The sequence below is a fragment of the Orussus abietinus genome, unplaced genomic scaffold (assembly GCF_000612105.2).
Source record: "Orussus abietinus isolate OABI.00-Male unplaced genomic scaffold, Oabi_2.0 scaffold100, whole genome shotgun sequence".
Classification (NCBI taxonomy): domain Eukaryota; kingdom Metazoa; phylum Arthropoda; class Insecta; order Hymenoptera; family Orussidae; genus Orussus; species Orussus abietinus.
The window spans coordinates 16,959-41,073 of NW_019394268.1; the positions used below are offsets into that span (position 1 = coordinate 16,959).

Below are 24,115 nucleotides of genomic sequence, written 5' to 3' on the forward strand. Positions count from 1 at the left end.
GAAAAGACGTGATTTCACGTCAGCGGTAACTAGGGAAGGAAAAGACGTGAATTCGTGCATAGTGCCATAACCATTTTTCTTAGTAAAACATGGTCCACCTTTAGTTACTTTTTTTGGCATAATAGTATCTCATGTTATGCAGTGCTGTGGTAGCACTTCATTTTGATCAATACATGAACCGTGCGAAACAATACAGCATAAATTGTTATTAAATGCACAAGTCCATAAAATTTAGATTGTTATAGCAATTATGTATCTAATGAAAACTGACAATTATAATCAAATAAACACCATTAGCAGTTTTAACGTTCATACAAAACCAGTTTCAATCATTGCCAGGGTCGTTAAACTTGTAATGTTAAATTAACAGATCTTACTATCCATCGTTACAGGGTCGAGTTTTCTTGAGAGCCCCAGCCGATCGAATTCAACATTTCACATACATCTTTAAACACTTTTTCCGGAGAACGTACAGAATTGAACTTATAAACAAGCCCTAATTTCTCATAATGTTGTACAATGGGTAATGTATCCTGCGTGTAGGTTCGATGTCTTTTCTTTAAAGAATCCTCATTGTCGTCGCTACGGCCACTTCCTTTCTTACCACGATTCAAGCAGCGTTGAGTACAGACCTCTTCGCTACAATCCAAAAACAGGATCCCCTTCAGAAGTACTTTATCATCCATTACCTGCAAATAAGTACGAATAAGCGAAAGCGTCAGTCGGTCTAGAATTTAGACCATCAAAACGTACTCTGTTCCATCCGTCGAGGTTATCCTTATTCCTGGGAAAGCCATCGACTAAAAATCTATTATATGGACCGTTGGACGATCTCATGGCCCGCTGTAGAAGGTTGCAGGTGATTTCTACGGGAACGATGGTGCCATTGCGTAGGTGGCTTTCTATCAATTCTCCATACTGCGAACCCGGCTTTGAACGTTCCTCGCGCAGAAGGTCACCTGCCGATAGGTGAACGTAACCGCACTTTTTCACGATGTTTTTGCATACGGTCCCTTTTCCGGCTCCCGGTCCACCAAGGACGAAGAGCACTTCGGGTTTGGGCTGAAGTGTACACATCGCAATGCGTTTAACTTCGAAAACGAGGACGCTCCGCATCCAAATCCTAACTTACAATTCAATCATTCCGAGTATACGTCTACCACTGCTTTGTGTCGCTCGACTCGTTTCGGCGCTTCTCGACACTCTTCGGCTCTGCTCGATGTTCCTCGACGCTCCTCGACACTCCTCGACTCTTCTCGGCCAGACAAGCCACGTCCTCGAGCTCGTCGTTCGCGGTCACGCGTGTTTTTCCTGTTCATTCTTGTTAATGCGAAGATCACAAGGCTGCCAACCGACCCGTCCCGACAATGGATATAATTTTACGTTCTATCTTACACCGATTGGGGGGTACATTTCCACAAGTGTAATAGCCTATCACACAGATGGTACACTCAAGCTCAAACCATTGCATCATACTTTCATTCTAGCAGAGAGCTGATTCTAGAAACTTCACATTTTCACTCGGGGAATGTACTCACGTGAGATGACAACCCGATAAGTGAGCACTCTCGCCAAAAATACAGAATCGACCCCGTAATGTTTTCACGCTCATGACGATTATAATTCGGGATATAAAAATCGAATACAGTAGACTAGATGCAAATATTTAATTGTAAAAGAGATTGATGACATAACTGTGTGTGTGTATCCCCATTCAAATAGTTTTTTTTTTAAGGTTATAATAATCCTCAACCATCCTATGAGATCAAGAATTATTATAGTCATGTAATTATACATACTGATGTATTTAAAGGCATCATATAGTTCGTATAATAAAAAATATTACCACTTAAATCAAGCCAATGAATGTATTAAAATAAACGGTGAAATTCATTCGCATTTGTAAAGAAAACGTTACTTACATACTTATTCCTTAAATGGAAAATACTTCGGATATACAGAGATGTGAGATATATAAGGTTTTGCTTCCAAAAGTTTTCCGGGGATGTGAGCATCATGGATAGCGCGTATTTGCAATTTATTCCTTGGTTTCTGCTGCACTAACTTCTTCTTTGATTTCACTTTTTCCTTCTCCTTACCTCTCTGACCACCTGCTTGCTTTTCTCCCGGAGTATGATTTTGTCTTCGATAATAGATTACTTCTCCTGCTAAAGTAATCATTGCCAGAGCCAGTCCAAACAACGTAGCTATAAATACTCCACCTAAAAGACATGCGTATTCTCGAGAAAATCAAATATATCAATCTTTTATGGCATTCCCGTAAACTTCGCAGAATCACCAACTTTTATATTAGACCATTCGTGTGAAAACTGTTTCCTTTGCAGCCGAAACAAAATTTTATATCATGCCGAACTTTACTACCTACCTAAGCTCTCCAGTGTAATACCCTCGTCGTCGTCCGAATATTGACAGGAACCTTTCAACGACTGATTCCAATATTTCGATGTCAAGGACTCGAAAAATCGATCCTTCTGAAGATCCAATATCCTGGAATTAAATATGAGATTGCAACGTATGCGCGTTGATTTTCCGCTCGGGGCCGCTCTTTGCTTTTACTCGGGACAATAGGAGAAGATTTATTAGCTGCGTACAAGTTTCAAGGACATACTTCCTGCTAATTTCTTCTTGAAGATGGCTACCCTGTTGTACCGCAATTGCAAACGGCTGTTCGGCGAAAATGTCACCGACTTCGGTCAAATTACAGTTTCTGGTTACCTCGTACTTAATTCGAGACGAGTCGTGAATAAAGGCAAACTCGGCGTTCTCGCTGTCGATCACCTACGAAAGTCGAAAAGGTAAAGCTCAATCTTAACGCGGATCGAAGTCGCCGAGACCTTTAGAAGAGGTCGAAACATTTCCGACTCGAAGGCGGACTTGAATCCGGCTCTCAAAGGATGACTGAAAAATGAACTCCCAAACCTTTTGAAATCCTTCCTCGGTAGATTTGACAGGTCCCGCTTGCATTATTGCCTGCAATATGTGACCGTATTGTTCCTTTATTGGATAATCCCAAACACGGTACTCGATCTGATCGGTAGAACTGTTCAGAGTAATCTCTTTCCATACGCTGAAAAGGGAAGAAAGTAAATGTAAAGACAGGCGACACCGCGAAGAGGGCTTCGCTCCTCCTTCCGCTCACGTGTAAAGCTTATCCTCAGCTTTCTTCATATTTATAAAGTAGTCATGGACACTCGAGTTGGCAAGAACGGTGTAGTTTATCCGAGATTGTCGAGCAAGTTGTTCCAGGGACTGCACAGGCGACTGGAAAATCCATAATTATCGAAACGTTTCGAATATTATCCGTCCCGTTAACGGTGCATGTCACCGATTCTTCCAACGTCCAAGAAGCCCTTCGGGATTCTCTTTAGAAGGAGCGCGGACAAATCGATAGGAACGACCGTTCGAACGTGCACCTCGTCCAGAACGGTAGTTTCCGGAGGCTCACCTGCATTCTCTCGACGGTCAGGAAAGCCGCCAGATTGGCGGTAAACGTGGCGAGCATCAGGACGACGAACAACCAGTAAGCTGCGACGAGCGTTCGACTCGACAACGCTTTGGGAGCCTCGCCCCCTCCCTGGGGAGTAAAGGACGTCAACGCGAACCAGAAGCTTTCCTTTAAGGTGAACTCCCTGAAACAGAGTTCAATTTGAAAATGAAGGTCGAACCCTCGACCTTTTCGGACCCGCAGCCGTTACTCGTTAGGTACGAAGCGAACTCGACGTACCTGCAAGGGTACGGATAAAGTCCTTTGTTATTTCGTGCGCTGTACGGGGAATACTTGTCGAGCAGCCAGATCATGATTCCTGTGAGCGTGAGCGCCCCGACGATGCTCAGCCAAACCTCCAGGCGAAGTACCGTCATGAACTTGAAGAGGGACGTCTTGCGCACGGGTTTTCTCATTGCTCCGATTCGATTCGTGTCGTTCCGTTTGATCGCGTTTTCAATTAGCAAATAGAAGAGTCAAACGTCAATTTATGATGCTGAGAGGGCTAGCAGAAAATCGGCCGCCACGCCACGGGAGAAAGCACGACATAATCGACGGATCGATAGATGGGATCAAGAGCAACATCGTGTACGGGGTATATCCTTGCGAAAAGCTTTACTCCGGTCGGCCACATCCATGGCGTGCGAAAAATACCCGAGTGCGTCTTAGCGGAAAATACGTTGCGTGCTCCGGGTCTTCCGAAACGCGCGCGAGTACTCGCGGTCAAGTTTACTTTTTGTTACTGATTTGTTTCGGAGTGACATACCGATCAGGAGCCCCGACTGTTCGAAGTACGGAGCTACGAAATCGACAACTTCCTCGCGATCGGACGTCATCGTGAGAGCAGCGACTACGATGTCCGTTTCCTGTTATCGATCGGAACGGACCCAATTAACCGATTAGAAAGTCGTGAATCTGGACCACTAATTTTACTCGGTGATTCGTAAAATCCACCTGAAGAAATAAATACGTACCCCACGGGACAAATCTCCCACGAGACCGTTCCACTTGCCGTTCGGTAACTTGGTCCCAAAGGAGTTGTCCTTCGGAACGACGAGCTCGTAATCAAAGTTCATCTCCTGGGAAAGCTGCTCGACGAAGTCAATGCAATAGCCTTCCCACATTACGTTCCCATTTCCGTCCGTCACCGGAAGTCCGGTCGCGGCGTCCCTTCGTATCATCGACCACGGAATCGCCTGTGCCACAAATCGTAATAGGAATCAATGCTCCGACTCGGACGTCGAAACCCGCCGAGGAACCGAGGAACGGTGCCTCACCTCTGCGGTTCCAACGCGAAAGAATCTCTTCGCTTGAAATATCCGCCTGCCGGGCGCGGTGGTGATCTTCCGCTTCCTGGTCCATTCTCCGAGTTTCTCGAGGTATCCACGGTCGAGAGTCTCGAACTCGATCTCAGCCCGAAACTGAATCGTCGACGTCTCCGTCGCGTACTCGAAAGTGTCGTTGCCGCCGATCCTCTGGAAGGTGATCGAGTCAACGGGGGAGGTGGTCCCGGGTATGGGCCTCGTACTCACCGCGACGAGGATCTTGCCGAAGGCGTCGACGGCGTCGACGGCGTCGACGGCGTCGACGGCGTCGACGGCGTCGCGCGGTCCCGGTTTCCTCGAGGCCACGGCGCCGCACCGGCCGGTCCTGGGCTCCATGCCGATTCCGGACCTTTGCACCTCGCTCGTCGTCCCGACCAGCAGGTCGATCAGCCGCTTCAAGTAGTGCGGCAGGTTCTGAGAGAAGCGAACCGATTACGGGGAGACGAGAGAGGGAGAGGGGGGACGGCCGAGGCGGCCCGACGTACCTGGAAGTCCGGCGGGCACGAGCACGTCGTCTCCCCGAGCAGGCGGCAGCACACGTCGTTCTTCATGGTGATCACGCTGACGGAGACGTTCAACGCCGTCTTACCGGAAATGTACTCGAACTCGCGGTAATTACTGTCCGTGAAGACCAAGTTCCAGACGTCGTTCCGCTTGACGAGCCCGCCATCTATCGCCTAATCGTACAACGCAACTCGGTCACCGATCGAGATATCGAACCTTCGCGCCGACTCCTTAAGCGGAACCGACCCATCCTTTCTAATCGCCACTCAAAAGGAATTACCGTCTTAAAAAGGCTGCCCATCTTTGGAGTACTGGCAAAGATAGCATAATACGTCGGCGATGGCCTCATTGCTCGAATCTTCGCTACCGTCGCATCGGACAGTTCATCGATTACGACCAATCGGATGATGGAGTTACCGATCAGATAGTACAGCGTTTGATTCAGTTCTGCAACAATCGATAGGTACGATCGCTCGCGCATTCTCCCCAATGACTAGGCTCGAGGTCGCTCGAGGTCGGCTCGAGGTCGGCTCGAGGTCGGTTCGAGGTAACTCGCGTTTCGCGTAATCGCGAGGGGTATAACCGAGTTCAGTTTCCGATCGATTAGCTCGAGAGAAAATGAACCGACGTCCACCCGTTGGAATCGACCGGGTTAGCCAAGGAGGATTTCGTTCGCTGTACGGTTTCTCCCCCTTGGTCCGCAACTTTACCCTTTTCCGACTCGAAAATCATCGCAGCGTCCGTAGCGTTTTTCATAACGAGGAAATCATCCAGAGCTTGGACGTAGGGCGTCAACGTCGAGTCGGCTCGTTCATATATTATGTCCCAATCGGCGGCCAACGATCGAAGCTGGTCCCAGCCCGTCCACGTCATGTCCAGTATCAAGCTGATCCCGCGATAAAGCGAGGCGCACACTGTAACAAAGTAGCCGAAGTTGACACGCTGCCGCCGTCGCGAAATCGCTCCAAGAGTCTACCGGAACACCTTACCCTGCTGATAACTCTGCTCGACGTTTTCTCTGTCCACCTTGACCGCCGACACGTGGATGGCGACGACGTCGTTTCCGAGCTCGCGTTCCGCATCGTAGACGGCTTCGTTGAACAAACCGATAACGGAGGCATCCGCCTCTTCGACGGCTATCACTGAAATGTTCCGTTTAAATGGAAGCGCAACGTGCGTACTCGCGGGACCCTTGAGAACAGCCGCGCGACTCGTTGTTGCTCGTACTTACGCAGATTGAACGGCGTTTGGCAAAATACGCGAGCGAAGAAGCATAACAGGATGATCGTCCGACAGGAGGCCGTATCCGTCTTCATGAGCGTCGTTTGGAAAGAACGCGTTCCCTTTCGTGCATACTATACCCGAGGTACGGACTGGACTCGAACGACTCGCGCCTCGCGCCCTGCGGCGCTTGCGCCGACTCTCCGCCCTTCCTTTCTGAATATTACATCGGTGCCTACACCCGTGGCCTGCACTCGTGGACGGCGGCCTACGCGATGGACGAACCCCAATCGCCCCGATCGAAACGATTCACCCCTCGACCGAGTCTCCTCACGGTTCGATTTGGTGCCACTACTCGAAATCGACGAAAAAAGCGCGAGAAGATCGTGTCCTCATTGACGGACAACTGGTACACGTCGGTAGTTATTATTCGTTGTATTCAGAAGTACGTTAAATAAATATCATGTACAATTAATTGTATCTTGGTTAATACAAACATCTAAGTTAAGAAATTAAAACTAAACTCACTCATAGTTTAGTCGCCAAGTCGTTAAAATTCTGTAAGCGGTTCTCTTCTTTCGCGCGATCGTCAATTGTATGCCGATTTCGAACGATCCGTATCTGAAATGGTTTCAAGATTAGCGACGATTACAAAGCGCGCCGACTGTTAACAAAGGCTTTCGTGTATACACGGAGAACGAAACCCCGGATGAACCAACGGGACCGATGTTTATCTAACACCCTTTTTTATTAGATTCGCGTAATCCGTTGAATGGCAAGGTGTAGCGTGGGAAGGGACCCTGTCCGAAAGAAAAGACAAAGCTCACCTGTACCTTCGGAGGCTGTCATGGCTTGCAATATTCTGAAAGATCTCGACGGAATCGAGCTTCCCATGTACTTTCGTGGCTCCTGTACCTGTTGTTCATTCGCCGGTATTTTTACTTGGTTTTCCTCTGCAAATGAAAAGGATTCGCCAATTGGACGGATAAGACTCCGACGTCCATAAGATTAATCTATAAAAAGGAGTGGAGAAGTCATGCGAAACTCACCAAATGTGGCGGAGTTCCTGTCAGTCTTATTTTTCTGGGAACTCGGCGGTTTGGACCCTGGAAACGAGGTCGCAATTAAAGAGGATATACCGGTTGAAACTCGATGCGGGAAGTTAAAGGAACCTGCAACTTGGTGCCGTACGGAGCAAACCAGGGGAAGAAGAATAAAAAGACTGGCGAGTTACCGATCGACGGTGCCAAGACGTGAGCGGATTCCGTCATGTTTTGTAGACACTGAAAGGCCCTGGAAGGTATCGCCGACCCGCGATACCGAGGATCGGTCACTCGATGAAGATACGTATCGCCGTCAACTGTAACGAATTGCTCCTGAGACCGATTCTCGTCTCTTGACGATCTCCCGATCTAAGTAGATACAACGGATCTGGATATATTTTGAAATCGGTTTACCTTGTTCCTTAAATTTCTCCATAAGATATTTGTCGTCTTCGGTGAGTTGTAACTTCCTCAGAGTCGTGGGATCTACGTCGTTTTGCGTATCGGTGATTTTTTGCAAGACCTTAAATGCTCGCGACTGTACCGGCTGCAACGGCACGGACTCGTGCGCGAGACCGGCCACTGGCACCTTGCTCGCATTCCTGAACGAAATACACGTAAACAAACGTCGAAACGGTGAACGAACCTTCTCATTTAGGAAGCGCGACGGTTGTCCTTTAAATCGTTGACGGAAAGAATCCAAGATAACCGTCTAACCGCTTGACCCGCGTATGCGTATGCGACCGATCGCGCCACTCCCAACGAAACCAACGGGCATTCATTGGACTACGTATCGATAGGTATAAATAAACGAATAAAGGCGCTCTCCCCTCGGGCGTTTACCGCGTTTACGTTCTCGTCGCCTCGAAGCGACCGAGTGCCCGGAACTAGGTCGGACTCTGGCCCCTGGCCCCGATGCGAAGTCGGCCACGGGGTTCGTTCGCGGCGGACCACGACCGTCCGACCGAAATGAACGGTGAAATTGCGAGTCAACGAAATCAAGGTAACGGAACTCCTCGGTACACCGACGTATGTTCGACGTATATTCGAGTTGGACGGACTTACGCGAGGAGGGCTCGACTTTCCGGGACGTCGAGATTAACTCGGGCCGCCGGCGAACGCAGGCGGGCCTCGCTTTCCGCTCCCGAAGCTGTTCTAAAACGAGCGCCATCCTCCCTGTCGGGCACGAGGCGATCGCTATAGGAAGAAGCTCGCTGCCCGGAAGGCCTCGGCGGTTGACACTCCGGAGCGGCGCGTTGGACGCCTCGCGCCGGGTACCGGCCCGGGTCCGGTTCCTGCTCCGGCTCCTCCGGCTCCTCCGAGGGACGACGGCCCGCGAAGACCGACGGTCTGTCCTCGATCTGCGGCGGAGGAATTCGTCGTCAATCTCGTCATTCGCCTCGGCACTCACCTCTACCCTCACCTGCACGGGGATGATCCGCTCGAGGGGCTGGGACCGCTGACCCGGCGCCGCAGCCCCGCTCGCTCGTCTCGCCCATTCCGGGACGTCGTCGGCGGCGGCCTTGCTCCTCTTCTGCAGCCAGGGGGTCGGCGCCTTGGCCAGAGTGACCTGGAGCGGACTGCTCGGCGACTGGGGCGAGGCCGGCCGGGCGACCGGCGGCGCGATCTTCACCTCCACTCGGGACACGGCCCTCGGCGCCTCGACGGCCGGGGGCACGGGAACGGCCACTGGCCCCTCGACTCCCTCGTCGACGGCGTTCTTCGCCACCCGCCGAGCCATGCGCGGGCTCCGAATCTGCGACAGGTCCAGCTTACCTCCCATTCCCGGGGTGTAGGTGAACGGCTTCTTGTCCTTGGTCAGCATGGCGTTCTGGATGGCCGCGGGGGGCTCGTACCGCGGCTGCCCCCTTCCTGTCGCGCCTGCCCCGCCGGGTTCCTGCAACGGCGGAGACGTTTCTTTCCTTTTCGTCGACGATGCGCCTCGCGAACTCGACCCTTACCTGAGCGACGTCGATCCTGAGGGCCGGCAGGCGCCCGGGCTGCGACGGCGGCGGAGGCGGAGGCGGCGGCGGCGGCGGTGACGGAAGCATCGCGGCTCGCCGTCCAAGTTCCTGCAACCGAAAGGACGGGTTCTCGAGGGGTCCCCTCCGGCCGGCAAGGGTCGAGCGGAATGCCCGGACCGGCCGCGGAAACGTATCCGAGTGGATTCGAGATGGAGGGCTAATATTAGCACGGCTGACCTATACGCCGGAGCAACGTATAACGCGCGCGTCGGATTGTCTTATTTTTAGCGTCCACCGCAGCCGCGGTTTTTCCTTCGGCGGAGCGCTCTTGAACCTTCGAGCGTCCTCCCCTCGGCACGGGTTCCGGACCGGTCGCGGAATCGCGAGGCGCTCCCGATTTCGTCCGGCTCCGGCTACGGCGCTTCTCTTACCCACCAGCCGGGTCGGCACCTGGCCGACCGAGTCGAGGTAGCTCGCTCGGAGGACGGAGAAGGACTGCGCAGGACTGCGCGGTGGATCACCGCTGCCGCTCTCTCTCCCCTCCGCGGCCACGACGCCAAAGAAGGGGAAGAGCCGAGTCATTTTCCACCGTTTTCGATCGGCGCTCCTTGGATCATCCGCGCTGGCACGCGCTGGAACTGCGTCCGACGACGGACGCGCGTGGATGCCTCGGATCCGACTCTCGAAACGAGTCTCTCGTACCTCGTTCTCGAAGGAGCGAATCATCGGAAACCTCTCTTTCCTCCTCCGATAGCGGACGATCAGTTTGTCGACTCGCGTAAATCTAAGACCGAAGCTTCGAATGCCCGTGCAGAATTATGAGCTTCGAGAATCGCTGTGGTTCTCTGTACCTTCGCTGAAGCAAATAATCTTTGGATAGAATTTTTCTTTTCCAAACCTGCAACCGTGAGACGGTAAGTTTCCGAATGCGAGAGCAAGGGAGGCAGCGAGCGACCACGCGTTTTTGTCCGTTTGAAATACCTCGCTCCACTGCAGCGACTCTGGTGGCCAAAAGTTTCACGAAAATTGTCTCCTCCCAGTATTTCCGGTATCAGCTGGTACATACGATCGTACTTCAGCGCCACTATAGGACGGCGTCGGTACTAGAAGAAGTATACGGTCATATCTCTCTCCATCGAACGTCCCTCTAGTTACGACCCATTTCTAGGGTTCTACTTGGTTCTACTGACTGGCTGGCTCGCAGCGAAAAGAGGAGTTCGTATGCTTTTAAAATTCACTTCTGCAAGGTGGACGCCGTTAACTCTGTCATCTCCTCTATGACGGACTTTACGAGCCGGATAGAGAGAGGAGTGTGATCGTTGCTGATGGTTACGAAACGTTCTCGAGTGTGTCGAATGCTTTCTTTCGATAGGTTAGGTGAAGGAACTCGAACGGCACTTCCTACATACGTATGATGCGTCTAATTTTCAGCGCGTTCCGAGTTAAACGTAGGCTGCAATTCTAACGTCTGCTTCAGTGAATTCAATGATATGGATTTCGGGACGTTATTAGACGTCGCGCAAAAAAATGGAGGTGTCAAACAGGTGAGACCGTATGTGGTGTTCCATTTCGAATTTTCCTTCCTAATTTTGAAATAGTAAAACTGATATTCTTTTCGATCCGGAGTAAAATAAATTCAGAGAGTATCGTTTCCATCCAATATGTTTCTGTATTTTATAATCGAGTCAATCGTATATATGACAATATTCGGAGATATTTGATGTCATGTTTACATTGCCGATCTTGAACAACTATTCAAGGAGAAACAACAAAATTCTACTAACGATAACGATGGCAAAAATTTAACCATTCGAACATACATACGTTAATGGACACAAATGCATTTCCTTCTTAGACCAGTGGCATCGTATTCCCATGAAAGGTATTTGTCCCCGTCGATATACGCTGGGATCGTTTTACCAAATGAGAGAACACTTCCTGAAATGTTGGAGAAGTTTAATTTTTAGCATGCCAATGCAAGCAGCATGGAACACCACATCCAGTACCCTTTAAGATGTTCAGCGTTTATAACTTGTACAAGATTTATCTGGTCTTTGTTAGAATACAAAACGTTTAAGCATACTTTTGTAACAAAAAACTGCATTTCAGCCCGTCGCTTACTATCGGACAAAGTTTACTCCACCGAAAAAGGAAACGAAGCAAACCAAAAACTTGTCGGATAACATTAAAAAATTCCTTGCTCGAAGGGAAGAAGAAGAACGGCAAAAAGCATTAGACGAGAAAAAAAAGAAAGAGGTAAACTATTATTATTAATAAAAATGTCCTATATGTGCAATTAATAATTGGGTAATCATTGACCTATTTTAGAACTTGCTGGCATTACGAGATCAAAAGACTCAAAATCGTATAAATAAACATCTAAAAGTATGCAAAGCTGCCAACAAATCGGTACTGGCAGATGCAGTCGATAACGAGAATACGGCTGTAACAATGGCTGGTACGTGTACATCAATTCGGTCGTGCATTTCGCCTTTCGTTTTTCCTTCCGTACCTTCGGCTGCACATACATATCCTATTACTATATACCTCAAACTGTTTCAGGTCCGTCACAGCCCGACGAAGACGACTACGGATACGTGTCCCAGGAAGCCTCGGCGTTTTATAATCAACTGATGAACAAATACAATAATCTACCTCCGGAGAAACCGATATTCAGCGACACCGGGAAAAGAACCGTGAAGGACATCGCGTCGACAAAGGTACGACATATTTAACTCTTCCCCGTAATTCCCCCAACTTGCGTAGAAAACACTAAACGAGCAATTTCACCCTCTAGGATAGAGTGAAACGAGCTTTACAGCAGAAAGAATCGGAAGACACTGCGGGCCATAGACGGAAACGAAAATCATCCAGTGCCGCGTTCACCAAGGAGGTAGAACGCGCGGAATCTGGCAAAAGAGAGCCCGACTCGGAGTCGGCGAAGGCGGACAAACCGAATGCCGAGAAAGGGCGGGACCGAGGAGAGACGGAAGAAGAGAAGCCCAAGCCAAGGAAACGAGCACCCCTCCCACCTCCCATGGACTTTGTCGAGCTACTCAAATTGGCGGAGAAGAAGCAGCACGAGCCCATCGTACTGGAAGCCAAGCCGAAGCCAAAACCGAAGGTGGAGGCTCCGGAAAGGCTCATGACCAAAAAGCAGAAACGAGAGTACCAGAGGGAGAAGGAATCGAGGGAACGAAAGCGGGAGGAGCGAGGCGCCGGCCCCGAAGCGAGCCGACCACCTCCCAAGCCCAATGACGGCTCCGGGTTGAGCTCGACGGCGCAAGGGAAGCGAGTCGTCGGCAAGTCCCTCGGTCCCAGCGAAAAGCCGCCGGCCAACGGCCGGCCCCGGCCCCGGCCCGCCAAGACCTCGGAGAAAGATCTCCTGATGGAGGAGCGTCGGAAGCTGGAATCGGAGAAGCGAAAGCTCGAGGAGATGCGTCGTCGCATCGAGGAGGAAAAGCGGAAGCTGGAGCTGAGCAAGTGCCCGAAGCCCGGGCCCGAGAAACCGCGGCCCGCGCCGCCAGTCGCCAAACCGCCCGTCGCCGGCGACAAGGCGCGAAGGGAGACGGATCCGGTCAAGGCCAGGTCCACGTCCACGTCCACGTCCACGTCCTCGGCGCCCCGGCCCGACCTCAAGCCGAGGGAACCTCCAGCTAATTCGAGACCGGCCCTGTCGAAGCAGCATGCCTCCCTTCCGTCGAAACGGCCCGGTAAACGTGAGTGCGATCGCCATTCTTCCGTTCTCGTAGCAGCCGCTCGCGTTCACCCCTTCGCTTTGCCTTTCCAGGTCGGATCGAAGACGACGAGGACGAATACGATTCCGAGTTGGACGACTTTATAGACGACGGTCCGGAAGAGGCGGCGGAAGACTACAGCAAGTACATCAGCGAAATATTTGGTTACGACAAGAACAAGTACAGGAACAGCGACGACTACAACGACGATGCCGCCATGGAAAGTAATTTCGCCCAACAGCTCAAAGAGGAATACGTCTCTACCAAAATAGGTAAGTCCTTCCGTCTTGAGATCCCCTTGCTCGCTTACCTTTTGAGCGATGACCGTTGCGCCTTCGGAACTCCGTAGATGTCCCGATGGCGTTCCAAATGGTCGGCGATAACCGAATCTTAATTTCAGGAATAATGGAAGACTTGGAAGACATTCGCATGGAGGCTATGGAAAAGAAACGGAAGTCAATTTTGAAGAAGAAGTTGAAAAAATCTTAGATCCCTTCGTATCGGTGTTCGGGAGAGACTCTTACCACAAAATCAATTCTTAGGGATCGGAAGAGCGTCGGAGTTTGATCTCTCGTGCTGTTGCAGCTGGGCGAAGTCGGACAGAAAATCGAATTATCCTTCGACCCTTCTAGTTTCCAATGCAACGGGGCGTCTTTTGGAAAGCGAGATTCTGCCCGCTGTTTATTCACGGTCTCCCTGGTCGAAGCGTCCTGCGGCTTACGGACGTAAACGAAAAAAGTTCGTTGCTCGTTGACTCTTCAATGACGCGCGTAAAAAGCATTTCATAAAATAAAAGAAGTACAAGACTCGGAGGTACGCTCGCTAGCTTCCCACGTCATCGGCTTCGAATCGGTATCCCCGACGCTTCTTCGTCCATAGCCCGTTTTAGCTCGGTTTCGGCCAGTTAACACTCGGATTCGATCGCACACCGTGGGATACAAAAATTCGGATTTTATACATCTACGCTAAGTTAAGACTCTGGGATTTTTAATGCAATATTTTGTGAATAAATATTATTTAAGAATGAAGACGCGTCGGATCGATTGCCAGAATGTATTCTCGTGCGTCTCGGTGAAGCGAAGAAGGCCGGGTCAGAGCGACGGGACAAACCAAGTCCAAAGCGATCAAGCGGCGTAGTGGAAGAGGACGGCCGACGGCGTCCGCAGAGGGACGAGGCGCGTGGACCCGTCCTTCTCCGCGACCGCGTAGTACTCCCGGCCGTTGACCAGATGCGTCTTGCCGAAGTGCCGCTCGCGAATCGCCCGATAGAGGGGGCCAGGGGGCGGCGGCGGCAGAGACGCGCGGCCGGAATCCCGGCGGGTGCACGCTCGGACGAGTAGTTCGACCCCGAAGAGCAGCGTCGCCACCGCGAACCCGACGACGACGACCTTGTAGGTCATGAAGAGATCCGAGTTGCGAAGTTGCCTCTCCTTCGAGCCGAGGTTCAACGGGCAGATCTCGACGGACGGGTTCTCGAGGATCTCCAGGTGCTTCAGTATACCCGCCTGGACGATCCTCTCCATCCTGAAAGCACCGGGAAAGCGAGTCGGTCGCGCGACCCAAGGGCCCGAATCGCGCGTACTTACCGCTCGTTGATGAGCTCGTCGATGTCGGAGTCCCACGGGAAAACGAAGGCGCGCCTCTCGACGCGGATGCTCCTGGGCATGGTGGCGAAGCTGCAACGCTTCGCCTCCTCCAGGCCGCTCCTCGTCTTGCGCTTGTAATCCTCGAATATCAGACGTCTGGTCAGGTGCTTGCCTCCCAGCAGGACTCGCTCTGTCGAGTCGGCGCGCGTCAGGGGGGCGTCTCGGGCCAGGGCGGAGGGGGCGCTCTACTTACGCTTGTCGATCCTCTTCAGGATGTCCTCGGTCGACTCGGCGCTGAGGTCGATCAGGCCGGACCTCCAGGGGAACTTGCTCCTCCCGAGCACCTCCAGCTCCTTGTCGGGCAGCTTCTGAAAGGACGACTCGTCGTTCGCGCTCGCTCGGCCGGATCGGCCGGATCGGCCGGGTCGGCCGGGGCAAGCGCGAGCGACGACCGACTCACCTCTTGGAGGACGACGTCGATCGATCGACCCTTCGGCATGGACCATTGCAGGTTCTTGTTGACCAGGTCCCCGAGCGAGTCGATGGGCAGCTTGAACTCCGAGAGGGTGAGGAACGCCGTCAAGTTGGCCGTGTAGAAGGAGGTCAGGATCGTGACGAAGATCCACCAGGCGGCGAAGAGCAGCCTGGCGGAATCTGAAAGGCGGGCGACCGGGTCAGTCGGTCGCAATCCCCCCCCGCGGCAGGGCATCCTACCCTCGATCCTACCCTCGATCCTACCTGATACCGGAGAGACGGTGGAGCCTTGCTTCAGGAGAGCCCCGTACACGAACCACATGCACGTCGCCAGGGAGTATCGCTCCGGCTTCTCGGCCTTGGCCAGCTTCGCCCTGCGCGATCGTTGCCGAGAGGATCAGAGGATCGGAGGATCGACCGCGAAATCGAGCGCGAAAACGGGACCGAACCTGAGGGAGACCAGGAGGTAAACGACCGGGCCGACGACGAGGACGGACACGAGGACCAGACTCCAGACGACGGTGTCGAAGGGCGCCAACAGCCCCGAGCCGCTGGCCGACTCCGAGGGCCGACCCATCAGGACGGTCCACTCCACCTCGTCCAGCGTGGTGCCGTACTTGAAGTACCTCCAGTACTCGGGGATGACGGGAACGAACGCGACCACCATGTCCACCTCCTTCGGGAACGCGGAGGAGCGTAGGAGCGTACGAGCGCCCGAGCCGGGCCCGCGCCGACATCACTTACCTTTCGCTCGACCAGACTCGTGATGCCGTTCTTCTCGTTGCCCAGTCCGTCCTCCTCCGGCAGCACGATCGTGTAGTCGAAGGGCACCTTCGACCTGACCATCTCCAGCAACTCAAAGGCGTAGCCCACCCCTACGAGCGTTCCGTTCCTCTTGACCACGCCGGAGAAGGGCATGTCCTGGGGACAGGTCGAGAAAGGTTGCACTCGTCGTCTGGGGTCGTCGAGCGACCACACGTACGTGCCACGTCGTGACGCGAATCGAGGGGCGCGTCGTCGTCGCCGTCGCCGCTCCGGACCGCTCGTCCGCGAGCACGCGCTGGACCTGCCCCGGGAAGGTGGCCGTCACGGCCGCGACCGCGATCAGCAGCCCCGACAAGTCCATCCCGTCCAAGACCCCCGAAGGTTGCCTATCCTCTGCGGCCGAGCCGCGCTCGACCTTCGGGGCAGGAGGATTCGTCACCTGCCAGGGGCAGGGGCAGGGGCAGGGGCAGGGGTAGGGGTAGGGGCAGGGGCAGGGGCCGCCGGTCGATACTCGTTATCGCCCGGAACGAGGGATCCATCGCTCCCGCCCCCGGGGTCGACATCGACTCCTAAGGATCGGGCCGGTCTCCTAGCGGAATCGTCCAGGGGGAAGGGAATCCTCCGAGAAACGCCCCGCGATTCCTCTTACTCTCTCATCGTTTATTCGACGTTGCATCGGTTACTTGGAGTCGTTCCGTAGTCGTGGACGCCCGAGTCGGTCACGGAACCCGGCTCGGCCTTAGCGGGCGCAGTAGCTGGCCAATTGGCTGATGGAGCAGGGCTTCAGGCAGCACTCGTCGTGCACTCCGCGAGCCGCCCTGCGGAAGCGGTCCCGGTCCCGGTCGCCGAGCCAGCGGCCGCGGCCGCCCGCGCGCGGCGACGCCATCGCCATCGCCATCGCCAGGGCCACCGTCCGCGAGAGGAACGGCTCGGCGGGCTCCACCTCGTTCGGGCCGACGTCGTCCTCGTACTCGGCCGCCTCGGTATCCGTCTCCGTCCCCGACTCTGTAAGAACCGGAGGAATCGTTGCGCCTCGCCGGAGAGGGGGGAGAGCCGGTACCGACCTCGGATGCTCTTCTTGAACATGGAGTTGTAATTGCCCTTGCAGACGAGCTGCAGGGCGGTCGACAGGTGCCTGCCGCAGTACTTGCTGACGGCGCCGCTCCTCGCGTACCTCGGCTCCCACGGGGCGTCCAGCTGGCCGCTCGCTCGACCCAGGCCGAGCAGGGCCACCAGGCCCACCAAGCCCATGGCCAGGATCACCGTCGGCGGGTGATCGACCATCTGCAACCGCGCCCTCGCCTCAGTCCTCGCGTTCCTCGGCTCCCCGAGCCGAGCGATACTCACCGTTGCGGAGGAAGAGCGTCGTCGTCGTCGTCTTCAGGAAATGACCGTCGCGAGACTTCTAGCGGGGCCATTTGCCGATCGTCTCCTTAAATACCCGGGGCGAGCAGCCCCTTGGGAGTAACGTCGACCGACTCGGACGTGCTCAGTAAACATGCCAGGCGGGCTCAGAGTCGACGACTCCGTTAATGACTGGGAGGCTAATGCCGCCCAGTCGACCGTGAGCTTCGTCGACGAGGACGCCGCGTCTCGCCTTCTTTTCCAAGGTCTCGTCTTCTCGCCCGGTTTCGTCCGATTACTTTCCATGCGGAGCGCCAGGGAATCGATGGAAAGACGCGTCGTCCTCTCGACGCTCTGGAAACGAGTTACAACAAACTCTCGCCAACTTTCGAGAGGAACGTTCCGTCGCTCGCCCGGATCCGGTTGTGGTCTCCTGTACGTTCTTTCGCGTCGTTGAAACCCGTCGAACCGAGTGGTTTGTGATTTTCCGGCGACGTTTGTCTTCTTAACCGATAGAGGGATAAAAACTGATGACGCTTTTTCCGAGTCAAGCCGAAGAGCCAAGTGTATTTAACGTTTAAGCGATAAATTCATAAGGTATAGGCGCCAAAAGGATCGGTTCCTCTCGTCCGGATACAATGTGAGCGGAGGATGGTTGTTCGGGTTGTCTCTTAAGCTGAACGCGAACGTTCTTTTCCTTAGCTTCCTTTCTTAGCCTCTCATTTTCCTTGACTCGTTTAAGGAAATCTTCTCGACATTTGGAGTGAGTCAAATGTTCGATTCTGACGTTGATGCGCTTGGCAACGATGCGTCCACGTACTCTTTTGTTAACGATTACTCCGAGAGCGTGAGGAGTTACATTGAAGACGCGTCCAGTCTTTCCATGGTAGACTTTGTAAGGCATCCCCTTCTGTACCGCTCCGTTGCCCTTTATATCTACTACGTCCCCAACTTTGTATACTTTCATATATGTCGACAAAGGAATAGTTCCATGTTTCCGGAATTTACGGGAGAACAAGTCTCTTGTCCCACGCCGGTAACCCTTTGAGTTGGTCATTATAAACTGATGATCTGCAATTCACACGATCGGTTTTAGCATCGACCTTTCGTAACTGCAGAAATAAATGATTAAAAATCGACGAAGATGCAAAATAAACGGAACCATTCAAGGTAATGCTTCACCTTTTTAAGTTTCACTAAGAACGCTAAATATATCTCTAAAACTCTGATGCAAAGCGTGGACAGAAGACCATTGACCACTTAACCTAAATTAACCAAACCTAGCCTGTAAACCGTATTTGTCTTGTTACACTATTGTAATTTAAATATTGACACATTTAAACGGAATATTTGAAATAAAACCTCTACTTTGTAATTATTTTGAGCAAAAATGATGAACTTACGGTTTAATTAATTTGCTTAATACACGTGCCGTCGAGTCGAACAAAGCAGGCGATACTGCTCAGAGAATGCGTGAATATAACCTTTCCTTTATATCAAAGAATGTAAATAATAATAATAACGATTCAAATATTCTACAACGTTAATCAAAATACGAGAAATGTATGGAAATGTTACGAAAAGTACTTTACAAGGATCAAAGACACTTACGTTTGCAATCGCGAACGAGGCAAGAAGGTTAAGAAAACCGAGAGCGTTTGTATGAAACGTTAATGGCGCAGCTCCAACTCTCGTCGCGCGATGATTGGTCAATGCATCCACGGTATTGACAAAACGACCAATCAAGGGGATTGTCGTTTTCCAACATCTTTGGAATTGAAACGCGTCGTTGACGGTTACACCAAAATTTGTCCCGGTTCCGCACTCAAGTTAACTGAAATTTAATAGATTTACACAGGCTGAGTCGCACGAGCGCGTTCTGGGCTGCCCTCGGTGGAGGATGCGGGCGGCTCGCGCATTTGCCACCTGATAACCCCCCGAACCCCATTGGCGGCCCAACTCAAAAACGAGTCCTTTACTTGATAACGACTGCATTTGACATAAACGTTTATTATTCATTTTATTCGTTCACAATTGTCACTATTCTATTGGTAAAAAGTGAATATGAAGCACTCAACAATGAAGTAACATTACGGTAACAAAATCCCATTTAATGATCACGATGAACGTGATACTTATTACAAGTAATGTTTACCATCGCTTAAGTTAGCACAGTGGTAGTGTCTGACTGAATGTATATTACTAACGATGTTCTTTGAATAAGATTTCATTAGGGTTACTCCTTTGTAATTTTCCTTCGTCGTGGACCATCTCCACTAGCTAAAGGTTTATCCTGAAAAGTAATAGTACATTCAAGAAAAGGTCCCAACTGCCAGCAGCAAAGTAGTGTTCCACGAAACATTAGAGACCAGTTAGGAAGTAAAGGAGTTCCGTGCCGAATTGGTACCGTCCTAAATAATGTGTTTGGTCACTAAGTTATCTGCCGGTTCAATGCTGCGGGCGATTATTGAATTATGTAAAGACAGACTAGCGAAAGTAATTGTACCCACCCTGTCGCTGTCTTTTCGTTCAGACTGTTCTTCGGTTTCATCAGGTTCGGCGACTCCTGAATCGGAAATGCCTTCTTTGGGGTCTGGATCTTTAGTTTCGTCTTTGTCCATCTCGTCCCCACCCTCGTCATTTAGGCGCAGTGGTTCCTCGTCTTCTGACTTAGTATCGTGCTTATCCTGCCGACCATAGAGGGGATTATATTCTTATAAGAGTAAGTTAGGTGAAAATGTCGGAGTGATAATATCGACGGACCCGTTGCAGGAACACGATATTTTAATAAGAATTTTCAGAGAAAGTCTCGTTTTATCTCTAACGACGTAACCGAAGACCGAATCGATAATTCATATAAAGTTGACCAATAAAGAGGTCGTGTCCCACAAAGGGTCCAGGCAAATTATACAAGACTAACTTTTAAACCTTTACTCCAAGTAAAATATACCATTTTGATACATCTACTAAGGGAGAAGCGACATCTCGTACGATAAGAGGAAACGCGATAAAAAACATTGTGTACCGTGATGACTACTCGTATACAGCGTACTTGCAGGGGAATTTACTAGTTTTATAGGATATATGGTATACCTGGGTGGAAAAGCAGCAACAGTGTATTAGGAGAAGTACGGGTAACCCAGCTACTAATATGTGCACAGCCCACATCCAAGGATGTTCAGCGGTAAATGTGACGAGCTCGCGCCACAGGCTCCACTACATCAAATCAAATCAAATCAAATCAAATGAAATCAAACAGAACCAAATCGAGACGGTAACGACGGCGGCACTAGTCGCCTGTCCGTTGAAAGTTTCTCTACCGAATAGCAGCTAGTCGACACATTCGGTTAGGAGCGACTACTTCTGGCATAACCGAGGTCGCGAATCGGTGTCGCACCGACGACGATCGCAACCGCGAATATCTCTACCTCGCGAGACCGCTTCAACAGGTACCAAACATAGGCGATAACGGGAGTTATACAGTAGAGAAAGTACAGACTCCACCAGCCTGGTTTATGATTCATGGAACGCATCGCGCGACCCCAGAATGTCTCCTGTGTGCGTTGTAGCGAAGAAGAGCGATTAGTTTAGTTACTTTTGAGATCGTTGACGGCGGCTTAAAACCGCGTTCCGTATAAAAGAAGCGAAGAGGTAGTCGCACCGTTAACGCGTTGACCGCCACGGTGGTCACCGGTGAACGTGTTTAACTTCGTTTCGTTTACCGACGACGTCGTTTCTCTGTCTCTGGAAACTTGTCGAGCACCGTCAAACAATTAAGGCGTACTTACATTTTCCGCAGCGATCTTGGTTCGACGAACCTCGAAAGTATCCTCTGCCCATTTTTCCGCAACTTCTTCGTTGTCCGTAACAAGTATATTGTCAAAGAGTATGTCGGGGGACATAGACCACAGCTCGAACCCAACTGCGAACTGAAAAAGAAGACCGGCTCTTCGATACTCGAAAGACAGGCGCGACCCAGAGGTTAGACCCCGGATTAGAACCCGGGTTCGCGGCGGACAGGACGAGCGTGACCTACGATCGGAGTCATTCCGAAGGGGTGCTCGTCGTTGAAGTACTCGGGATTGTGAACGAGCCTGGGCTTCCATTTTCCCTTGTAGTTGGGGTTGTTGACGAGGGGCGGCAACCATTTCCCTTTGTACCGCGGGTTCGTCTTGAGCCGTTGCTTGTAGGGTCCGCAGCCGGAGATCTGAGCGCACTTGGGGTTCGGTATCTTGGGCGGTTCCCACTCGCCGTCCATCTCGACGTCCCAGTCCTCGGGTCGGGTGGACTCTGGGTTGGGAATCGCCGGCGACTCGTCCTCCGCCCAGTCCTCCGGCATCGCGTCTTCCTCGTCGACGATCTGCGCGGGAGCGTCCTCGTCCCAGTCTTCCGGTTTCTTGGCCAACGGATCTGGAATTTTCTCGCGATCGTCCCAATCCGAGGGCTGCGTGTCCGTAGGATCCTCGACCTCCAAGGGCGGGTTCACCGGCGGTACGAAGTCATCCAGCAGGGAACCCGAATTCACTACTTTATTGTCGACTTTTATGTCAAAGGTATTATCCGGTCGAACGGTCAGAGTGTACAAGTGCGGTAACTTGTCGGTGAAGATATCGTCCAGGCGATCCTTCGATTTCTTGCAGTGCTTCTCCTCGTATGAACCGTTTAGTGGATTCTTATGGCGGAATATAAAGTGTAACTGAAATGAACAAAACTGTCTATTAGCATCGATCGGTTATTTGTGTTATTCATTAAACATGCCATATGTTTTATGCATCGATAGACTCTCCTGTTTACCTTGACGTCGTTTCCACATTTATCTGGTCCAAACATTATGGAATATGGCGTTTTGTCGTGAAATTCCTTTAAATTCCTCTGCTCTGAATCCAGTGCAAGCAGTTTAAGGTAAGCACCGCCACATTCCTGACCTTCCTGAAAGTTTACTTCGTATTGCACCACCAGTGGTTTATCTTCGAATCGAAAAGGTCTACTTAAAGGAGCAGATATGGCTGCGTGCCGAGCTTTGCTCTTCAACACCAACCCAAGGTCTCCTTCTTCCATATTCCTCTTTGGTTCCTCTACCATCCATTTTCCTACAACCAATGTTTATTTCTCTTATTCTAGAAGTGTCAGAATTGATGTTAAATCAACTTTGTTATGCATTTAGAAGTCTAGGAATAGGAGGATCGAGAAAACATCTTTGAAGGAATATAAAGATGAAACTGCCGAATAAATGTGAAAACCAACCATCGTATTTAGCGATTTCTTCATCGATATTATTCTTTTTTGTTTCAGAAATAATCCACTTTTGTTTGAACCTTTCCAAGTCATTAAAATTTTCTAATAGGTATATCGAGTCCGCAAATTTCTCCTGTTTATAAATCGGTTCAGAAACTGTGTCCGAGATACCAATCCCGTGTACGTCATCGTGGGCATTTGCTCCTCCACATACAGTGCCAGTCAAGAATAATGTCGCGTACGTGACGAGTCGTATCATATCTTCTCTCTACAACACATATTAACTATTAGGTTTTAAAATCATATAATTGCAAGGAACATTACTGTAATCAATAATATTTACTTTTTGGTCTAACTCATCTAAGCAATTCACATGGTAAAGATTATTTCATAAGGCAACAATTAGTTACAGCGGATTTAGAATCCTAAAATCTCAAATGATAAGGATAAGAGTATCGGACGCATGAAACCAATGCCCAGAAAAATAAGTTAAAAATTAAATGTTAAGTTATAGTTAACGGTAAGCTGACACTTACAAAACAGCCAAGCTCCAGGGGACTGTAGAATTTGACCGATATTTGCTACGGTAGGGTTATACCCAAAGTCCAATTGTTTTTGGTCTGAAATGTATCGTAGTAGATCCCAATTCTTTATTCTGATCCTGGTTAACCCTTAGTAAATCGTTGAATCCGAACGACATGCGAAAAGCGCGAATGAGCAAGTTTGAGGTTTTCAATTAAATTAGATAAATTCACCGATACTCGAGGAAACGATAATTGTTGGAACTTTCTGTCGAACTTACGACAACCAACCTTAACACATTAACGTGGAATAAGCATATTTCGTAAGCCAATTAGAATATAACAATACACGGCACTATTGAATTAACCAATAAATCTAATTGAATCTGTTCCAGGACATAAGAAGAACAGGTGGTTCGGCTGGGCTCGGTTGAACTCGGTTGCCCGGTGTTATCTAGGTGTCCGGTGTTATGATGTTGCCAAGGTCGCCATATTGAAGCACATTGGACACCGTCGATTGGTCGTCCAAAGGGTCGTACCGACCAATCGGATGACTCAAGCCTCCGATAATCCAGCACAGCCATCGCCATAGGTTTGTCGGGTTATCTGCATTTTTGCACTCGCACCAACTGATTGAAGCTTTAGGTGGATCACCTGGAAGCGGCTGATTTGGCAGAGATGAGTTGGGAGATTGCCATAATGGTAAGCCACCACCGTCAACTGCCGCATGGTATTACCATCGCGAATACGTGAGCCGCCAACGGCAACTGGTAGATGGCAGAGCGAGTCCCTACCAGAAATTCGTTGCGCCGCCCTTGGGGGCAAAAAACGGTGAGAGCTAACGTACGAAACCAGAGGGCAGCACACGATGCGATCGCGCGACCCTGTCCG

General features: G+C 51.1%; 8 protein-coding genes across 16 annotated transcripts; 1 reads left to right on the forward strand and 7 right to left on the reverse strand.

Moving 5' to 3' along the window:
- Positions 1–51: 51 nt before the first annotated feature.
- LOC105703416 (UMP-CMP kinase) lies at positions 52–1,330 on the reverse strand. Its single transcript, XM_012431797.2, has 2 exons — positions 754–1,330; positions 52–689 (listed from the first exon to the last, which is right to left on the reverse strand). Exons 1-2 carry the CDS (start codon positions 1,114–1,116, stop codon positions 387–389), a joined length of 666 nt encoding a protein of 221 aa, XP_012287220.1. The 5' UTR covers positions 1,117–1,330; the 3' UTR covers positions 52–386.
- A 318-nt stretch (positions 1,331–1,648) lies between these two features.
- Positions 1,649–6,791, reverse strand: LOC105703405 (ionotropic receptor 25a-like). Of its 2 annotated transcripts, XM_023434821.1 has the most exons (16): positions 6,566–6,791; positions 6,324–6,476; positions 6,045–6,248; positions 5,615–5,781; positions 5,316–5,507; positions 5,038–5,244; positions 4,783–4,980; positions 4,480–4,701; positions 4,272–4,371; positions 3,746–3,923; positions 3,467–3,650; positions 3,161–3,282; positions 2,941–3,088; positions 2,630–2,799; positions 2,387–2,508; positions 1,649–2,222 (listed from the first exon to the last, which is right to left on the reverse strand). In XM_023434821.1, exons 1-16 carry the CDS (start codon positions 6,648–6,650, stop codon positions 1,927–1,929), a joined length of 2,748 nt encoding a protein of 915 aa, XP_023290589.1. In that variant the 5' UTR covers positions 6,651–6,791; the 3' UTR covers positions 1,649–1,926. The 2 variants fall into 2 exon arrangements, with proteins under 2 accessions (XP_023290589.1, XP_023290588.1); XM_023434820.1 differs by having other exon boundaries at positions 4,783–5,244.
- A 180-nt stretch (positions 6,792–6,971) lies between these two features.
- LOC105702428 (ESX-1 secretion-associated protein EspI-like) lies at positions 6,972–10,074 on the reverse strand. Its single transcript, XM_023434822.1, has 9 exons — positions 9,994–10,074; positions 9,560–9,670; positions 9,022–9,495; positions 8,664–8,959; positions 8,013–8,200; positions 7,790–7,915; positions 7,605–7,661; positions 7,383–7,508; positions 6,972–7,176 (listed from the first exon to the last, which is right to left on the reverse strand). The coding sequence occupies exons 2-9, from the start codon at positions 9,647–9,649 to the stop codon at positions 7,145–7,147; spliced, it is 1,389 nt and encodes a 462-aa protein (XP_023290590.1). The 5' UTR covers positions 9,650–9,670; positions 9,994–10,074; the 3' UTR covers positions 6,972–7,144.
- Positions 10,075–10,707: 633 nt separating this feature from the next.
- On the forward strand, positions 10,708–14,327 carry LOC105703437 (protein SPT2 homolog). Of its 3 annotated transcripts, none has more exons than XM_012431837.1 (8): positions 10,709–10,934; positions 10,994–11,106; positions 11,672–11,818; positions 11,891–12,020; positions 12,125–12,282; positions 12,360–13,281; positions 13,353–13,571; positions 13,700–14,327. In XM_012431837.1, exons 2-8 carry the CDS (start codon positions 11,053–11,055, stop codon positions 13,786–13,788), a joined length of 1,719 nt encoding a protein of 572 aa, XP_012287260.1. In that variant the 5' UTR covers positions 10,709–10,934; positions 10,994–11,052; the 3' UTR covers positions 13,789–14,327. The 3 variants fall into 3 exon arrangements, with proteins under 3 accessions (XP_012287262.1, XP_012287260.1, XP_012287261.1); XM_012431838.2 differs by having other exon boundaries at positions 10,751–10,777; XM_012431839.1 differs by having other exon boundaries at positions 10,708–11,106; positions 12,360–13,275.
- On the reverse strand, positions 14,270–16,439 carry LOC105703438 (glutamate receptor ionotropic, delta-2). Of its 4 annotated transcripts, none has more exons than XM_023434829.1 (7): positions 16,104–16,439; positions 15,809–16,035; positions 15,624–15,733; positions 15,346–15,539; positions 15,139–15,253; positions 14,886–15,025; positions 14,270–14,823 (listed from the first exon to the last, which is right to left on the reverse strand). In XM_023434829.1, exons 1-7 carry the CDS (start codon positions 16,275–16,277, stop codon positions 14,317–14,319), a joined length of 1,467 nt encoding a protein of 488 aa, XP_023290597.1. In that variant the 5' UTR covers positions 16,278–16,439; the 3' UTR covers positions 14,270–14,316. The 4 variants fall into 4 exon arrangements, with proteins under 4 accessions (XP_023290597.1, XP_023290595.1, XP_012287264.1 ...); XM_012431841.1 differs by having other exon boundaries at positions 14,345–14,823; positions 14,886–15,075; XM_023434827.1 differs by having other exon boundaries at positions 15,346–15,733.
- A 209-nt stretch (positions 16,440–16,648) lies between these two features.
- On the reverse strand, positions 16,649–17,869 carry LOC105703460 (LIRP). Its single transcript, XM_012431878.1, has 3 exons — positions 17,472–17,869; positions 17,189–17,408; positions 16,649–17,129 (listed from the first exon to the last, which is right to left on the reverse strand). The coding sequence occupies exons 2-3, from the start codon at positions 17,406–17,408 to the stop codon at positions 16,864–16,866; spliced, it is 486 nt and encodes a 161-aa protein (XP_012287301.1). The 5' UTR covers positions 17,472–17,869; the 3' UTR covers positions 16,649–16,863.
- A 136-nt stretch (positions 17,870–18,005) lies between these two features.
- LOC105703461 (60S ribosomal protein L21) lies at positions 18,006–19,169 on the reverse strand. 2 transcript variants are annotated; one of them, XM_012431879.1, is made up of 3 exons: positions 19,080–19,129; positions 18,872–18,957; positions 18,006–18,539 (listed from the first exon to the last, which is right to left on the reverse strand). In XM_012431879.1, exon 3 carries the CDS (start codon positions 18,523–18,525, stop codon positions 18,046–18,048), a length of 480 nt encoding a protein of 159 aa, XP_012287302.1. In that variant the 5' UTR covers positions 18,526–18,539; positions 18,872–18,957; positions 19,080–19,129; the 3' UTR covers positions 18,006–18,045. The 2 variants fall into 2 exon arrangements, with proteins under 2 accessions (XP_012287302.1, XP_012287303.1); XM_012431880.1 differs by lacking the exon at positions 18,872–18,957 and having other exon boundaries at positions 19,080–19,169.
- Positions 19,170–19,458: 289 nt separating this feature from the next.
- LOC105703456 (calnexin) lies at positions 19,459–23,680 on the reverse strand. Of its 2 annotated transcripts, none has more exons than XM_012431871.2 (8): positions 23,240–23,680; positions 22,713–22,971; positions 22,263–22,558; positions 21,505–22,164; positions 21,257–21,397; positions 20,897–21,022; positions 19,979–20,155; positions 19,459–19,761 (listed from the first exon to the last, which is right to left on the reverse strand). In XM_012431871.2, the coding sequence occupies exons 2-8, from the start codon at positions 22,960–22,962 to the stop codon at positions 19,705–19,707; spliced, it is 1,707 nt and encodes a 568-aa protein (XP_012287294.1). In that variant the 5' UTR covers positions 22,963–22,971; positions 23,240–23,680; the 3' UTR covers positions 19,459–19,704. The 2 variants fall into 2 exon arrangements, with proteins under 2 accessions (XP_012287294.1, XP_012287295.1); XM_012431872.2 differs by lacking the exon at positions 20,897–21,022 and adding an exon at positions 20,562–20,684 and having other exon boundaries at positions 23,240–23,676.
- Positions 23,681–24,115: the final 435 nt, after the last annotated feature.

What these genes read in the sequence shown, in the direction of transcription:
- LOC105703416 (XM_012431797.2), bottom strand. Translation starts at nt 1,116, where the DNA reads ATGCGGAGCGTCCTCGTTTTCGAAGTTAAACGCATTGCGATGTGTACA. An exon ending in ACCTCGACGGATGGAACAGA is followed by an intron (nt 690 to 753) that starts GTACGTTTTGAT and finishes ACTTATTTGCAG; the next exon opens with GTAATGGATGATAAAGTACT.
- LOC105703405 (XM_023434820.1), bottom strand. Translation starts at nt 6,650, where the DNA reads ATGAAGACGGATACGGCCTCCTGTCGGACGATCATCCTGTTATGCTTC. An exon ending in CTTTATCCGTACCCTTGCAG is followed by an intron (nt 3,651 to 3,745) that starts GTACGTCGAGTT and finishes ACTCTGTTTCAG; the next exon opens with GGAGTTCACCTTAAAGGAAA. An exon ending in CAAGAAGAAATTAGCAGGAA is followed by an intron (nt 2,509 to 2,629) that starts GTATGTCCTTGA and finishes ATTTAATTCCAG; the next exon opens with GATATTGGATCTTCAGAAGG.
- LOC105702428 (XM_023434822.1), bottom strand. Translation starts at nt 9,649, where the DNA reads ATGCTTCCGTCACCGCCGCCGCCGCCGCCTCCGCCTCCGCCGCCGTCG. An exon ending in CGTCTTGGCACCGTCGATCG is followed by an intron (nt 7,662 to 7,789) that starts GTAACTCGCCAG and finishes CCTCGTTTCCAG; the next exon opens with GGTCCAAACCGCCGAGTTCC. An exon ending in CAGGAACTCCGCCACATTTG is followed by an intron (nt 7,509 to 7,604) that starts GTGAGTTTCGCA and finishes TTTCATTTGCAG; the next exon opens with AGGAAAACCAAGTAAAAATA.
- LOC105703437 (XM_012431837.1), top strand. Translation starts at nt 11,053, where the DNA reads ATGGATTTCGGGACGTTATTAGACGTCGCGCAAAAAAATGGAGGTGTC. An exon ending in AAAATGGAGGTGTCAAACAG is followed by an intron (nt 11,107 to 11,671) that starts GTGAGACCGTAT and finishes ACTGCATTTCAG; the next exon opens with CCCGTCGCTTACTATCGGAC. An exon ending in ATACGTCTCTACCAAAATAG is followed by an intron (nt 13,572 to 13,699) that starts GTAAGTCCTTCC and finishes TCTTAATTTCAG; the next exon opens with GAATAATGGAAGACTTGGAA.
- LOC105703438 (XM_023434827.1), bottom strand. Translation starts at nt 16,277, where the DNA reads ATGCCCTTCTCCGGCGTGGTCAAGAGGAACGGAACGCTCGTAGGGGTG. An exon ending in CGAGTCTGGTCGAGCGAAAG is followed by an intron (nt 16,036 to 16,103) that starts GTAAGTGATGTC and finishes GCGTTCCCGAAG; the next exon opens with GAGGTGGACATGGTGGTCGC. An exon ending in TACCTCCTGGTCTCCCTCAG is followed by an intron (nt 15,734 to 15,808) that starts GTTCGGTCCCGT and finishes ACGATCGCGCAG; the next exon opens with GGCGAAGCTGGCCAAGGCCG.
- LOC105703460 (XM_012431878.1), bottom strand. Translation starts at nt 17,408, where the DNA reads ATGGTCGATCACCCGCCGACGGTGATCCTGGCCATGGGCTTGGTGGGC. An exon ending in GTTCAAGAAGAGCATCCGAG is followed by an intron (nt 17,130 to 17,188) that starts GTCGGTACCGGC and finishes CGGTTCTTACAG; the next exon opens with AGTCGGGGACGGAGACGGAT.
- LOC105703461 (XM_012431880.1), bottom strand. Translation starts at nt 18,525, where the DNA reads ATGACCAACTCAAAGGGTTACCGGCGTGGGACAAGAGACTTGTTCTCC.
- LOC105703456 (XM_012431871.2), bottom strand. Translation starts at nt 22,962, where the DNA reads ATGATACGACTCGTCACGTACGCGACATTATTCTTGACTGGCACTGTA. An exon ending in CCAAGATCGCTGCGGAAAAT is followed by an intron (nt 21,023 to 21,256) that starts GTAAGTACGCCT and finishes CAACGCACACAG; the next exon opens with GAGACATTCTGGGGTCGCGC. An exon ending in TGTTGAAGCGGTCTCGCGAG is followed by an intron (nt 20,156 to 20,896) that starts GTAGAGATATTC and finishes TATGGTCGGCAG; the next exon opens with GATAAGCACGATACTAAGTC.